At 42.2% G+C, this 13,051-nt stretch overlaps 1 protein-coding gene across 2 annotated transcripts in view; it reads left to right on the top strand.

The window, feature by feature from the left end:
• LOC308300102 (nuclear pore complex protein Nup155-like) overlaps positions 1–13,051 on the top strand; it is a 35,878-nt gene that overhangs the window by 6,260 nt on the left and 16,567 nt on the right. For both annotated transcript variants that reach the window (XM_080743869.1, XM_080743870.1), the window contains 10 exons: positions 68–238; positions 2,302–2,412; positions 2,534–2,628; positions 3,649–3,734; positions 3,870–4,020; positions 4,185–4,251; positions 4,775–4,890; positions 6,099–6,202; positions 10,236–10,369; positions 11,964–12,155. In XM_080743869.1, coding sequence (XP_080599995.1) covers positions 68–238; positions 2,302–2,412; positions 2,534–2,628; positions 3,649–3,734; positions 3,870–4,020; positions 4,185–4,251; positions 4,775–4,890; positions 6,099–6,202; positions 10,236–10,369; positions 11,964–12,155 — 1,227 coding nt within the window. The remainder of the gene's footprint in view (positions 1–67; positions 239–2,301; positions 2,413–2,533; positions 2,629–3,648; positions 3,735–3,869; positions 4,021–4,184; positions 4,252–4,774; positions 4,891–6,098; positions 6,203–10,235; positions 10,370–11,963; positions 12,156–13,051) is intronic.

Genomic DNA, 13,051 nt, shown 5'->3' with positions numbered 1-13,051 from the left:
TAGTACACTCATATTTAGCTTTTCTGTGCCATGGGATGTTCTTAATGTTCTATACATTGTATTGTAGATGATGTCCAATGTAGATGGCCATTCCTGGGCACTCTGCGCTATCAACGAGGAGAGGCCCAACAAGGTCTCCACTCCGCTGAACAAAGACCTGGTCCCCATTACGGACTCTCCTGTGGTGGTTGAACAACACAATATCCCTCCACAAAGATTTGTCCTTCTGTCTGCTAAGGTCAGTATAGTACAATACTTGTACTTTAACTACTGGAAAGCAGTTGTGGAAAATTTCTTTACTCAATTTCTTTACTTGAGTAAAAGTGTCAATACTGCAATGTAGAAGTACTCCGTAAAAGACTGTAATTCAAAAGTGTTGGGATCAAAATGTAGTTAAAGTACCAAAAGTAAAAGTACAAGGTTCCAGGTTAGATTCCCGGCTCTGAACCCCTAACTGCTCCCGATGAGAATGTGAGTGAAATTAACTTGTATAAATAGCACCCCGCCCTCACCTCACACTAGGTGTAAAAGGTATCCGGGCTCTGAAGTGTGGTCTACATCTGGCCTAGATCTGGCCTATATTCTAGAGCCCTGCACGGGCCTAAAATGTGGGCCCGGGCCCGGCCCTGGCCCGTGGACTTCAGTCCAGGCCCGGCCCGTGGCCCGTTTGGTGCCGCTATTTAAAGCCCGAGCCCGGCCCGAAGCCCGTCGCCTTATTATTAATTAATTATTTGTGTGCTGGCTTTCACTGCTGCGCGCTGCTGCAGCTACACTCTCAAGGGGAGTCCATACTGTCACAGACCACCGAAATTTGCGTCGGAAAGGTCCAGTTCAACTACAAAATGACATCTCTTGTAACTTCTGAAAAGGATTACTCATAATTTGAGTTTGGAAAGCTGCACGCACGTCAGAAAGTCGAAACTTTCCGACGAAAACTATGGTCGGAGAGGACGGAGACTGAGAGACGTTAGTATGTACAGCCCATACTATAGCTGTGCTCGTCTTGCGCTCTGATTAAAAGAAAGAAGTCAACACAACACAACAGCACAGCAAGTAATTACACACACATCACAACGCAAGAAATCTTCCTCCACCCACCGTTTGTTATGTTACTGTATATCTTCACTAGCAATTAGATATTGATATTATTGTCGGCTTGCCGCCCGTGGTTACAAGCCATCTCGTAGTATCGTCCAGTACTAAAGAGTAAAGACGCACGCACGCATCCCGTAACTGATACGGTACTCGGGAGGTCGGGGAATCATTACAGGGCGATTTATTTGAGAAATGACGGTGAAATGGGTGAAACTACAGTAGTGCTCCTAATGTTCTAGTCTCGCTGTGTATGTACACGCAGAGTCGCAGAGTAGACTTGTGTGAGTGTGTGAGAAGAAAAACCGTCGCCCTCGGCTCGTTGCGGCTCTCCATTGGCTAATCAGAGCCGTGTTGCTATAGATACGGATAGAGCCCATAGCCTAGAAGGCTATTAGCCTAGAAGGCTATGGGAGGCAGGCAGGCAGCACTCACTCACACACACATATCACACTCCATTCTAAGCGCACACACAGAGACGTGATGTGTGAAATTCACAGCGCGAAATGTTCCGAGCATGGTTCTGAGCCCGGGCCCGGCCCTAGGCCCGTTGGTGAGTTTCTAAACGAGCCCGAGCCCGGCCCGTTTTGGCGGGCCGGGCCGGGCCCTGGTCGGGTCCCGTCGGGCTTGCAGGGCTCTACTATATTCTAACACAAATGGATCAAAGTTTGGTGTCACATCATGTTTGTCCCACCTCATCCCATATTACCCAAATCTAGCAGGACGCTTAATGACATTAACTCATAAACAAATCAGGCCTAGATATGGCCTACATATAAAGCACCCCTCACCTCAAAACAGGTGTACAAAACGTCCGGGCCAGATTTAGGCTCTGAAACCTGGCTTATACTGTATCTGGCCTAGATCTGGCCTACATGATTCTGAAACAAATGGCTCAATGTTTGTTGTACGTCCAATCACTGCAATTTCATCACTATGACATCACAACATAAATGGCTCACTCACAAGTGCTGTGCTGAAGTCAAATGCTTAAAATTGTCTTAACATGACACAAATGTTGTGGATTTTTATTTAAGATGGCTTGTGTGAGACCTCCCCCTGTCCAGCACCAAATTTTGCCAAAATGTTAATCCTGGCATCGCTACTGCCTTGCAGAGATAATGATGTACGCAATTCTATTATCAGTCTGTCTGTCTTTTCAAATCATTGCCATAACTCGCCTAAATTATGTTATTTCCTGTACTGTAGGGTAGTCACATCTTCCATAAGCTACGTCCAGTTGACCAACTGCGCCACCTCTTGGTTAGTGGCGCTGGAGGAGAAGGTGAAGAAATTGAACGATTCTTCAAGCTTCACAGGGTAAGGATAGCAGATAATGTTTAGATAATCATCAGATTATACACAAACAAATGTGCTGTATGTGTATCACACATTATTCTAGTATCATATGCTTGATTCCTCACACATTCTTCGCTTTCAGGAGGAGCAAGCATGTGCCACAGCTTTGATCCTGGCTTGTTCTAACGCTGCTTGTGACAGAGAAGTTTCAGTGTGGGCCACCAGAGCCTTCTTCAGGTCAGTGTTGTGTTTACTCTCCCATGCAGTTGCCACCACTTCTGTGATTATAAAATATAGTAAATAAAAAGTGCTCTGCACTTAAGAAAATGTGGATAGAACCGAATGTCTTGTGGAAATCTTGTGTATCCAAAACCGTTCATTTTGTATTCATCATTTTAAAAATACTTTAAAATTGTGAAAATAGCCAATCTACAAGCACACAACGCCTCGCACCGCGAGGTGTTGTGTGCTTGTAGATCTGCTATTTTCACTAGTTTTGTGCGACAGTCTTGTATGATGAAGCAGGGCTTTACTTTACTAGAAAAAAAACAACCACTTGGAGATACAAGGTTTCTGCCCGACAGTGACGATATGTTTCTATATATTGTACATAGCAACAAGAACCCCAAAAGGGGTTCCTGTCTTGAGAGGTACAGTTACAAATAGGCGTTCCCGTCCTAAATGGGTTAAATAAAGCGGTTTGAGAATGAAACGAGTGTGTGATTGGATGAGTTAGTTAGTGATTGGATGAGTTGCCAAACGTGGAGCTGAGGCGGTCAAACGGTCGACCACCAACAACCTGCTCTGTGCATGTGTGCTTATTGAAAAGTGATGGGTAATGAATGAGTAATGAGTTGACGTAATTCATTTTGTGCCTTCATTATTAGTTACTTGGCAAGAAAGCATACCCTGTTGGTAATTCCAAGTGGTTATTGATAATGTTAGCTTATAACAGAAAATAGTTTTGATAGTTGAAATGCCCCCTAGTGGACAGAAGATATAACAACCATAATTATGCTATATCCTGTAGTATGCCCAATAGGCATTGCGGGTGTATGTTTGTGTAGTACACAATTAGGTACATATTAAGGTATGTGTACATCATAATAGGCTAAATTTTAGCATCTACAAATATAACATATATTTTTTTAAAGGTTTGAATTATAAAGCATTCAAATTCGAATGGGATTATAGAGGAAGAGTTGTTACAAACTATTGTACATCACAATACCTTGGACTTTTTCATTGCTTTAATAGATATGGAGGAGAAGCACAGATGAGATTCCCCTCAGCCATCACAGCTCCAAGCAATGTTGGACCCATGTTTAGCTCTCCTTTACCAGGTAAATATCACAACGCTGGAGGTGTTTTGCTGAAAATGTATGATGGCAAACGGTATAATTGGCTGGAGGGGAGCTTTGAGGCCTTACCTTTGATGATAGGTCACCCTATCTAAGCCTTTCTCTTTCTTTCCTCAGGTGTTTTACCTACACTTCCAATGACACCTTTTGTGGCTGCAACCCCCATAACTTCTGGTGCTGCCCCGATCGCATCGATGTCAGCTGGCCCAGAGGTGGTTTTCTCAGGAAAACACAATGGCATCAGTGTCTACTTCACCCGTATTCTGGGGTCAGTTGTGTAACTAAACTGCGATTTCTGGACTGATTTGGCACATTGGCATAAATTAACTACGCTATCTGGGTCATAATTTACTAGTGCTCTTCACTACATCTTTGTTGGAACCATTAGTGCTGGTGTATGTTCACAAGGAAGATGATGATTACTTTTTACAGGAGTATCTGGGATGGGAGCCTTGCTGTTGAGAAGACGATTAACAAAGGGAATCAGACTATGACTATTGTAAGTACCATAATGAGATGATGTGACGTTCCTTCAAGTCAGATCATTTGTATAGCCCAGGGGTCTTCAACCTTTTCAGGCCAAGGACCCCTTAGCTGAGAGGGAGATGAAGCAGGGACCCGCTATTGTATAAATGTGTGATTCTCATCGATTTCATAAATAGATTCATAGACTTGTTTGACACTTAACCACTTAAAATCTTTAATCGTCGATACTTAGTAAACTTGACCTTTCACTCTGTACTCGGTCTGCTCTTTTTTTACCTCTACACCAAACCTATTTGCCAAAAATAGTAGATCTGCTATTTTTGGAGTACAGGGATGCGAGGGTTCAAGTTGTTCATTTAAAATAATTGTCCTATCACACAAGGATTTGGCGGCCCCCTGTAGTAACTCTGAGGACCCCCTGTTGAAGACCCCTGGTATAGCCCTTAATCACATTTACGTTCTCAATTTTGAATTACAACGATGTTTTCTTGATAGTGGTAATGGTTACTAATCAATGTTTGGTCCCCCCCTGCCAGCTGGAGAGCAGTGTTGGCTCTAGTGGTCTGGAGGCAGTCCTTCTGGAGTTAAAGGGTCTGCAGGAATTCCTTGATACCAACTCTCAGTTCAGCCCCTCGTCTTTGGGAGCAGCCAGGTAATGGCTCTCTCTTTCTCTCTCTCTCTCTGATATGATATGATATAGTACTTTTTTGTCAGTTCACACTGAAATTTGTCTTACGACACAGCAGTCATGTATTCAAAACATATATACAAACATTTGTAACAAATCAAGGCATACGTGACACGCTGAGTCGCGGTGCAGCCCCTGTACCAGCGCACCAATATGAGGCTTGTTTGTTTTTTCATGAGTGTGGTGCACATTCGTATGACGTTAATATGATGTACTACAAAGTGTGAATAATGCTCAGTAGTAGTTATATTCTTCTAGTGTCAAATGTTATTCTTCTAGTGTCAAATGTTATATGAGCTATCTGATTATATGACGACAAATGTTTTAGTGATTGGTTACATTCATGTGTAACACTGGCATACAAACATTATTCATGGCAGCAACTTTTCTGGTTGTCTATAATAATCCAGTGCTTTGATATTGTAGGCATATGGCCATATACATCCCTTTCAGAATGCAAGGCCATATAAAACAACTGTATGTAAAATGTACAACATGCTATTCTGATTTAGAGTTTAGTTTGGTAGCAATCTAGCTTTGTTGTCAGCTTGTGGTCTGAGAATCATAAGTAGATGAATGCAAACACAGATGATGATAAACTTGAATCATAAGGTTTTTGCTAAGCTCATATTCTAAAATGTCTACAGTATGGCCACCCATGGCTACTTTTACTTATCAAAATGATTTGTCTAAGATCTGAACCCAAGCTAAATTTCACTGCACATCATGTGACGATCAGTGTGTGGGATCTACAACACACCAGTAGAAACAGAGGAATCCATTTAACACATTTCACTGCCCGGATGTTCTCCCATTCTATAGATACAGTAGCCCTTGCCCAAAACTTTGACCATTTTGCCCCATCTTTCCAGAGCCACAGCAAATCTGTTAGGACTATTTGAATAAACAATACCTTGAAATGAAGCTTAGAATGCCTGCTTTCACCAGAAAATCCTGAGTTCCTAGCATGTACAGTGATTTTGTAAACAGTCTGAGAGTGCACCTCGCTCTCACCAAAAATGGTCCCTTGGGATTTAGATTAATAGGCTCAGCTTTCAGTCAATAGGCTGATTTTGCATTTAATGCTAGTGCGCGACACATGCAGCATCTCTCTTCTGTCCCATTTTTTTCTACTGTGTTTTATGGGTACCATGTTTTCTGTTGGCTGACAGTTTCAGCTCCCCTGCCAACCTGCAACAGAGGCTGCTGGGTTTCATGCGCCCTGATGGAGCCAGCTCACAGCAAGTACAGCAGGAGCTCCAGAGGAAATTTCACAGTGAGTGATGAGCATCATACATTGCAGTATGTTGTGTGTGGGGGGGTTGCATCTGCCATACTGCAGTGGTGATCTGATCTCTCACCACTAAAACTACCCAATGGGACCTTCTGTGGAAGTACAAGCAATACAAATTACTTACGTTGTCTCTTTTTTTCATCTTTGGTTTATCGTATCTTTCTCTTTGTTGCTCACTGGCCCTTTATCATATGCAGGGTTCTTCAATGTTTTCTGGCCAAGGACCCCTTAGTTGAGAGACAGATGAAGCAGGGACCCCCACAACCTTTTCATTGATTCCATATAGTTTCATCGCTTGACAGCACAATGATCAGTGTATTTTGGATTCATGCTAATGTGTGTTTTCAAATATCTAACCACTTGAACGGTCAATAACTAATAAACTTGACCTTTCACTTGGTACTTGTGCTTTTCCCCCTACACCAAACCTCTTTGCCGAAAATAGCCGACAAGCTCACAACGCCTCGCAGTGCGAGGCGTTGTGAGCTTGTAGATCTGCTATTTTTGGCTAAAGTTATCAGAATATGGACGCTAGGGTTCAAGTGGTTAATATAAAAAAGGGGAGTTTCTATCACACAAAGATTTGGAGGACCCCCTGTAGTAACTCTTTGGAGCCCTACCCCCTAGGGGTCCCGGACCCCCTTGTTGAAGACCCTTTGTCATAATATGTTAAAATGAATGTGGTCTGACCGCTCTAAAACCATGCATCACACGATGGAGTTAAACTTGTAAGGTACAGCCTGACAATAGTAGAGGACCTGGCTAAGATATGTATGCGCTTAATTTAGGAGAGAATATCTCAACTGTTCTTGGCTAATATGACCCCAAGGAACAACTTAAGAACTGTGTGAAATTCTCTATCCGGGGCGAAATACCAGAAAATGACCACGCCCTTTTAAAAATGACCACAACTTCCAACATGGCTTTATCTTCTAAACCGTTGGAGCTACACATTTTCTGAAGTGCTCAGCATGTTCAGAATACCAATGTTTAGGGGGAAATATACGTGTGTAACATTTCTCATTTCGATATTTTATGACAAAACAACTAAGAAACGCTAAAAACGGTCAACTTCTTATTGTCCAGGGCCTTAGGGACATATTTTGCACTAATCAGTGTAAAACCATCAAACTTGTCCCAGATGTAACCCAGAGCATGCTCTAATGATTTAGGAAGGGTGCCCAGCGACTCTTCAGGGTCATCATTGTGGCCAAATCCAATATGGCCGCCATCTCAAAACTATTTTGGCTCTAACTATTGAACCAGATGAGCTACAAATGCAAACTTGGTGTCTATTTCATGTTTTTTGACCATTAGAAACATGTTGGAATGCTTGTCTTTATGTCTGGGTGCATCTCAACATATTTCAAAGATGACGTGTATCTGAAAATGTATTTTACTGTACCTTACTTAATCTTTGCCACCTTTTAGCAAACATTGTGTCTATTATATGCTTCATGAGCATTGGAAACACAATGGTAGAGCACTAGAGCACTCTAATTAGCTTATTACTAGTAAGATGACTCAGGGCGACAAGCGACCTCACCCTAAAGGGCGAGCTTGGTCGCCATGTCTTGGCCATCTGGCCACTGATGTATATCGACCAGTTACCCATATATGGAGACCTGTGGTACCCGTATATGGATATCCATGTACTTTATATGGAGATATGCTGTGAGAGCCCAAACATGCTTACTCAGTTATTTGTTATGTGAAAGTCCTATGATGTCTATGACATCTGACATCATACCCCTTTATGCCCATAGATGGAGATCCCTGTCTGTAGAACCAGCCACACAGATATGGGCTGTCTTGACCATCTGTCTTGGCCATATATGGATTCCGTTAGTGTGGTATGTGGCCGATGTGGCCTCCATATACTGTATGGGCAATTGGGCATGGGTATGGGTATGAGCATTCCCATATGAAGTCCTGTGAAGTCCTTATTATGTTGCCTGGTTAATAAACCAGACTGCACTCAACACCACCCCCTGGCGGTAGTGAAGTGTGTGATAGATGCTGGCACCGCCAGGCAACTTATTATGGGCTTAATATTGATGACATCAGGGAACAACATATATGGGCATAAAAGGGACTCTGTTTGTGTGACATCACAGTGAAGCCAGGGCGTGACGTTAGAGTGGCAAAGACATTCTGTTATAGTGGTTCCCCTGACATCACAGTGATGTCAGAGAATTATGTCAGAGCGGCAAACCCATAGACCGTAAAAAGGTGTACACGTCCAGACGTCCACGCATCCAGATGGATGGAGTCAGCATGTGCTTTTTCACATACTACACTGCGGCCTTCATGACATCATCGTGATACATTATTACATGTATCATTATGTAACATAAAGTTTCATCCAGATTGAGTGTAGAGTTCTAGGAGTGAGTTAAAACTGGAGAAAACAAACAACCTATGTATCTTAGATGCTTCTTCTCCTTTCGTGTATCATCGTCCGGTTGGCAACATTTTAGAAAGTAACAAAAATTCACCTTCCGTATGAACTAACCACTACACCAATGTCGCACCTTAGATGCAATTTTATTGAAACAATATAAGAGTAGACACAGCCAGTACAATATTGTGTAACAGTTTTCAGCAAAAATTTTGTATATAAACGTCATTATCTTTGAAATATGCAAATTGGTTCGGACCCACCCAATCATAAAGATAAGCATTCCAACATGTTTAAAATGTCCAGAAAACATGAAATAGACACCAAGTTTGCATTTTGTAGCTCATCTGGTTCAATAGTTATAGCCAAAACTGTTTTGAGATGGCAGCCATATTGGATTTGGCCACAATGATGACCCTGAAGAGTCGCTGGATATGTCCCCCTAAACATTGGTATTCTGAACATTTTGAGCACTTCAGAAAATGTGTAGCTCCAACGGTTTAGAAGATAAAGCCATGTTGGAAGTTGTGGTCATTTTTAAAAGGGCGTGGTCATTTTCTGGTATTTTGCCCCGGATAGAGAATTTCGCACAGTTCTTAACACATCGGACGCCCGCGGTGATTCATTGTTTACCCTCGCAGGGGCCCCTGCGACACGTCATGCAACACGTCATCATTTTTCGTACCTTCGCATGGAAAAAGTATCCGTAATACGTTGAGTAAATGTAATCCATGTATGTCCAGTTTATTTTCACGATGATCTTTTCTTTCAGTCAGGACAGCTTTTTACCAATCTTGGGCCACAGCGTGTGTGTCACGGGCGGTAGAAAGGGTCGCGTTTTGAACATGGTGATTGAAAAAGCTAGACCAGGAGAGGAATCCGCCATGTTACGTTACCTCCGCGTCACTGGGAAAATAGTATCCATGATACGAGTAAATGTAATCCACGGATGTCCTGTTTATTTTCACGATCATGATTTCTCTGTCTGGACCACTTTTTACCAAACCTGGGCCACAGTGTTTGTGTCACGGTAGGTAGAAAAGACCGCGCATTGAACATGGTGATTGAAAAAGCTAGACCAGGAGAAGAATCCGCCATGTTACGTTTATCTCTGCGTTACTGGGAAAATAGTATCGATTGTCTTCCATGATACGAGTCGTGCGAGGGGATGGAAGAGTGCATGCTAGGCAACAGAAGCTTGTGATTGGCTGCAGGGAGACTGCACATCCTGGTCACGTGTACCGCGCTGCATTTTGGGAAATGTAGTGTTTGATCACCGTGGTAGCTCCTTCATTGCGGTAGCAAAGTACAGTAACTACAGTACAGTATAGATATTGTAAAACACGTCAACGCGTCGTGGGCCCCCAGGGACATCAAAGAGATTGGCGTGTAGACACCTCGTGGGCGTCCGATGAGTTAAGTTGTTCCCAGGGGTCATATTAGCCAAGAACAGTTGAGATATTCTCTCCTAAATTAAGCGCATACATATCTTAGCCAGGTCCTAGACTACAAGGGTTATTTTGTCTTTTACTCGCACCATTTCGTTATTTGATTCTGTCTTTTCCCATCTCTCATTCTGTCTCCGCCTGTCTGTCTCTTGCGTCTCATATTCAGCGGAGGCACAGGTCTATGAGAAGATGTCCCTGCAGGGCATCCAGCAGCTGGTTCATCGTTCTTGTCAGACTCTGGCTCTTTGGAAGCTTCTCTGTGACCATCAGTTCAGCCTCATTATCTCAGAACTCCCCAAGGTATTCTACGTTCTCACTCAGACACACGTATGTTTACTTAAAGGACAACTTTGTTTTTTTACAACAAGGGTTCATATTTTAGATTGTAATTAGAGTAATGAAACTGTGAGTGTTAAAATGTTTTCATTTGCTTCGTTCTATTGTTTTATCGCTTTTACTGTGCTAAAATGTGGGGCATGCGTACACATGGGGGCATGCGTACAAGTAAGTGGCTAAATATGTCTTTTTAGATACAATAAGCCAGCAGTTTCTTTTTACAGTAACACTTCTATCCCCCATAAGTCACATCCAACCATGAAAGGTTGCGTTGTATCTTGGGAATGTGCTTATTCTGTGTAAAATTACATATTTAGCTACTTGTACGCATGCCCCAACCACTGAAATAAGAATCTGTAAAACAACAGAAAGAGGTAAATGAAATAATTTTAACACTCATCTTTTATATTCTTTAATTACAATCTATAATATGAACCCTTGTTGTAAAAAACTAAAGTTGTCCTTTAACTGTGGGTATGAGTGGATATACATACATAGTACTGTACATACCCACCCTCTTTTTGGTGTTCCTGCCCTGGCTTAGCTTTGAGTTTAAATCCTCATATTTATACATCCAAGACATTTGCATAAAATGTTAGCTTTGGGGTGTGTGTGTGTAATGTATGTGTGTACACTAGGTATGCTGCAGTTAGGGATTTTCTCAACGGCTCAACGCTGCAGTTTTCATTATAACTGACACTTTTTTTTTATGCCTATGACTTGATTTTGGCTTATCCTCCTTAGAAAACTGAAATAAACGTGTGATGAAGCAGACTGCCGGGTCACTTGTCACGCACTGCGCTCCCTCTCGGAAGATCTGCGTCAATAAATCTCATCGCGTTGTCATTCTATCATTCTGTTATGCACGGAATTTGGAAAGTTGTGGGAGATTATGAACATTATTTTATAATGAATTATAATGAAGTTAAAATGGCTTTTCAGTAGAAATCATCTCTCCTTAGCAGAAAATCATGGCCTTTTTTCCTTAGCCTTTCTCAAATGTTCCTCCTGTCGTGTGAGTGAGTGTACATGCACACTGATAAACAGCGTTAAGTCGCTAAATTCACAGCAGAACTGTATCCAAATTAATTTTATAAATACAAATACCTGCAGTAAGTTTCATTGACAGCTTAAAGGGGAAGACCACCCATTTTCAATATTGAACTATGTCATTAATATACCTTAGAGGAGTTGTGTGGAAATAAAAAAAGAAGTTCCCCCCCCCTTCTGTGTTGCCTAGAACTGGAGGATTGATTTTGGGGTTTGTATTGTAGAGTACAATGTGTGATGTCATCAAGTTGTAATTTGCAATAGAAACCCCAAAATCAATCCTCCAGTTCTCGGCAACACAGAAGAGGGGGAACTTTCTTTTTATTTCCACACAACTCCTCTAAGGTATATTAATGACATAGTTCAATATTGAAAATGGGTGGTCTTCCCCCTTTAAGCTGTGGCTGGAAAATGAAAGACTCTCTTAGCGCTGTCCCTCAAAGACAACCAGTTGAGGAGAGGAGGCTTGGGTTTATTCTTAAATGTTGTGTCTTTGTGTGTTTTGTAGGAGTTCCAGGAGCAGATGAAGGGAGTGAGTTTTAAGGATGTGGTGATTCGGGGTAAAGAGCTCACAGGAGCTCTCATCACAGCGCTTATTAACGTCTACATCAAAGATAGTGCCTCCGTGGATGCAGTCAGTAATCACCTCAGGGACATCTGTCCCTTGCTGTACAGCAGTGATGACAGTGTGTGCTCTAAGGTAAGTACATGTCTACATACGGAGGGGACACAGATTGGTTTTTCAAGTGTTCAGTTTGATCACCCTAATTAGATAACAGGATTCTTGCAGTCAAGAAAAAAAAAGTGATATTTCAAGGCCTTGGTAAAGTAAGCGTTTTGGTTCCATTTTGGAAAGGGTGTGGAAATCGGTCTTAAATTGCATGTTGAAAATTGCAAAGATCATTGTTTAAACCAGTGGTCAACTGGAACCATTGCAGGGGCTGCGGAGTGTCTGTTGTGGGCTAAATTGATGTGACATTCGGCCTCGCATTATATCTAGTTTTGAAACTCAATTTATTTCTTTTGCGTCATTGAAGTCAGGCGACGTCCCCCGAGTGAAAATGCATTTGGTGACCTAGAATAGCCAAAAAGGTCATCTAGCGCCCGAAACGTGTAAACATGGTCTGGGTACTAAAACACGGCGAAGGAGAGGCTGATGTATGCATACACACTACCCATCACCTGACAGCGGGATCTCCATCTAGATCCACTGCTAGAGAGCAATCACAAGGATGACACTAAGCCTAAAAGTTGTTCATGCTGGCATTCAGTTCGTTGGCAAGTAGCAAGCTCTGAGCTGTTCAAACCCCCTCCACCCACTACCTTGGCCAGCTACCGTTTAGTCCACTGGTTCCCAAACAGTGGGTTGAGACCCATTTGTGGGTTGCAGGGTCACGAACAGAAAACAAACAAATCTAAAAAATTCCATCAATTTAAAAAATATGATAATTAAGTAGTTTCAAATGTTTTTTATTCGAGCAAATTACATTAAGTCAGAGATAAATAAAAAATATGATAATTAAGTAGTGAAAATGGACGATCTACAAGCTCACAACATGGCGCGAAACAAGGCGTTGTGAGCTTGTAGGTCTGCTA

This window comes from Nannobrachium achirus (genome assembly GCF_963921795.1).
Source record: "Nannobrachium achirus genome assembly, chromosome: 15".
Lineage (NCBI taxonomy): Eukaryota > Metazoa > Chordata > Actinopteri > Myctophiformes > Myctophidae > Nannobrachium > Nannobrachium achirus.
Note: the sequence above shows the minus strand (reverse complement) of the source record. Positions and strands in the feature narration are given on the sequence as shown.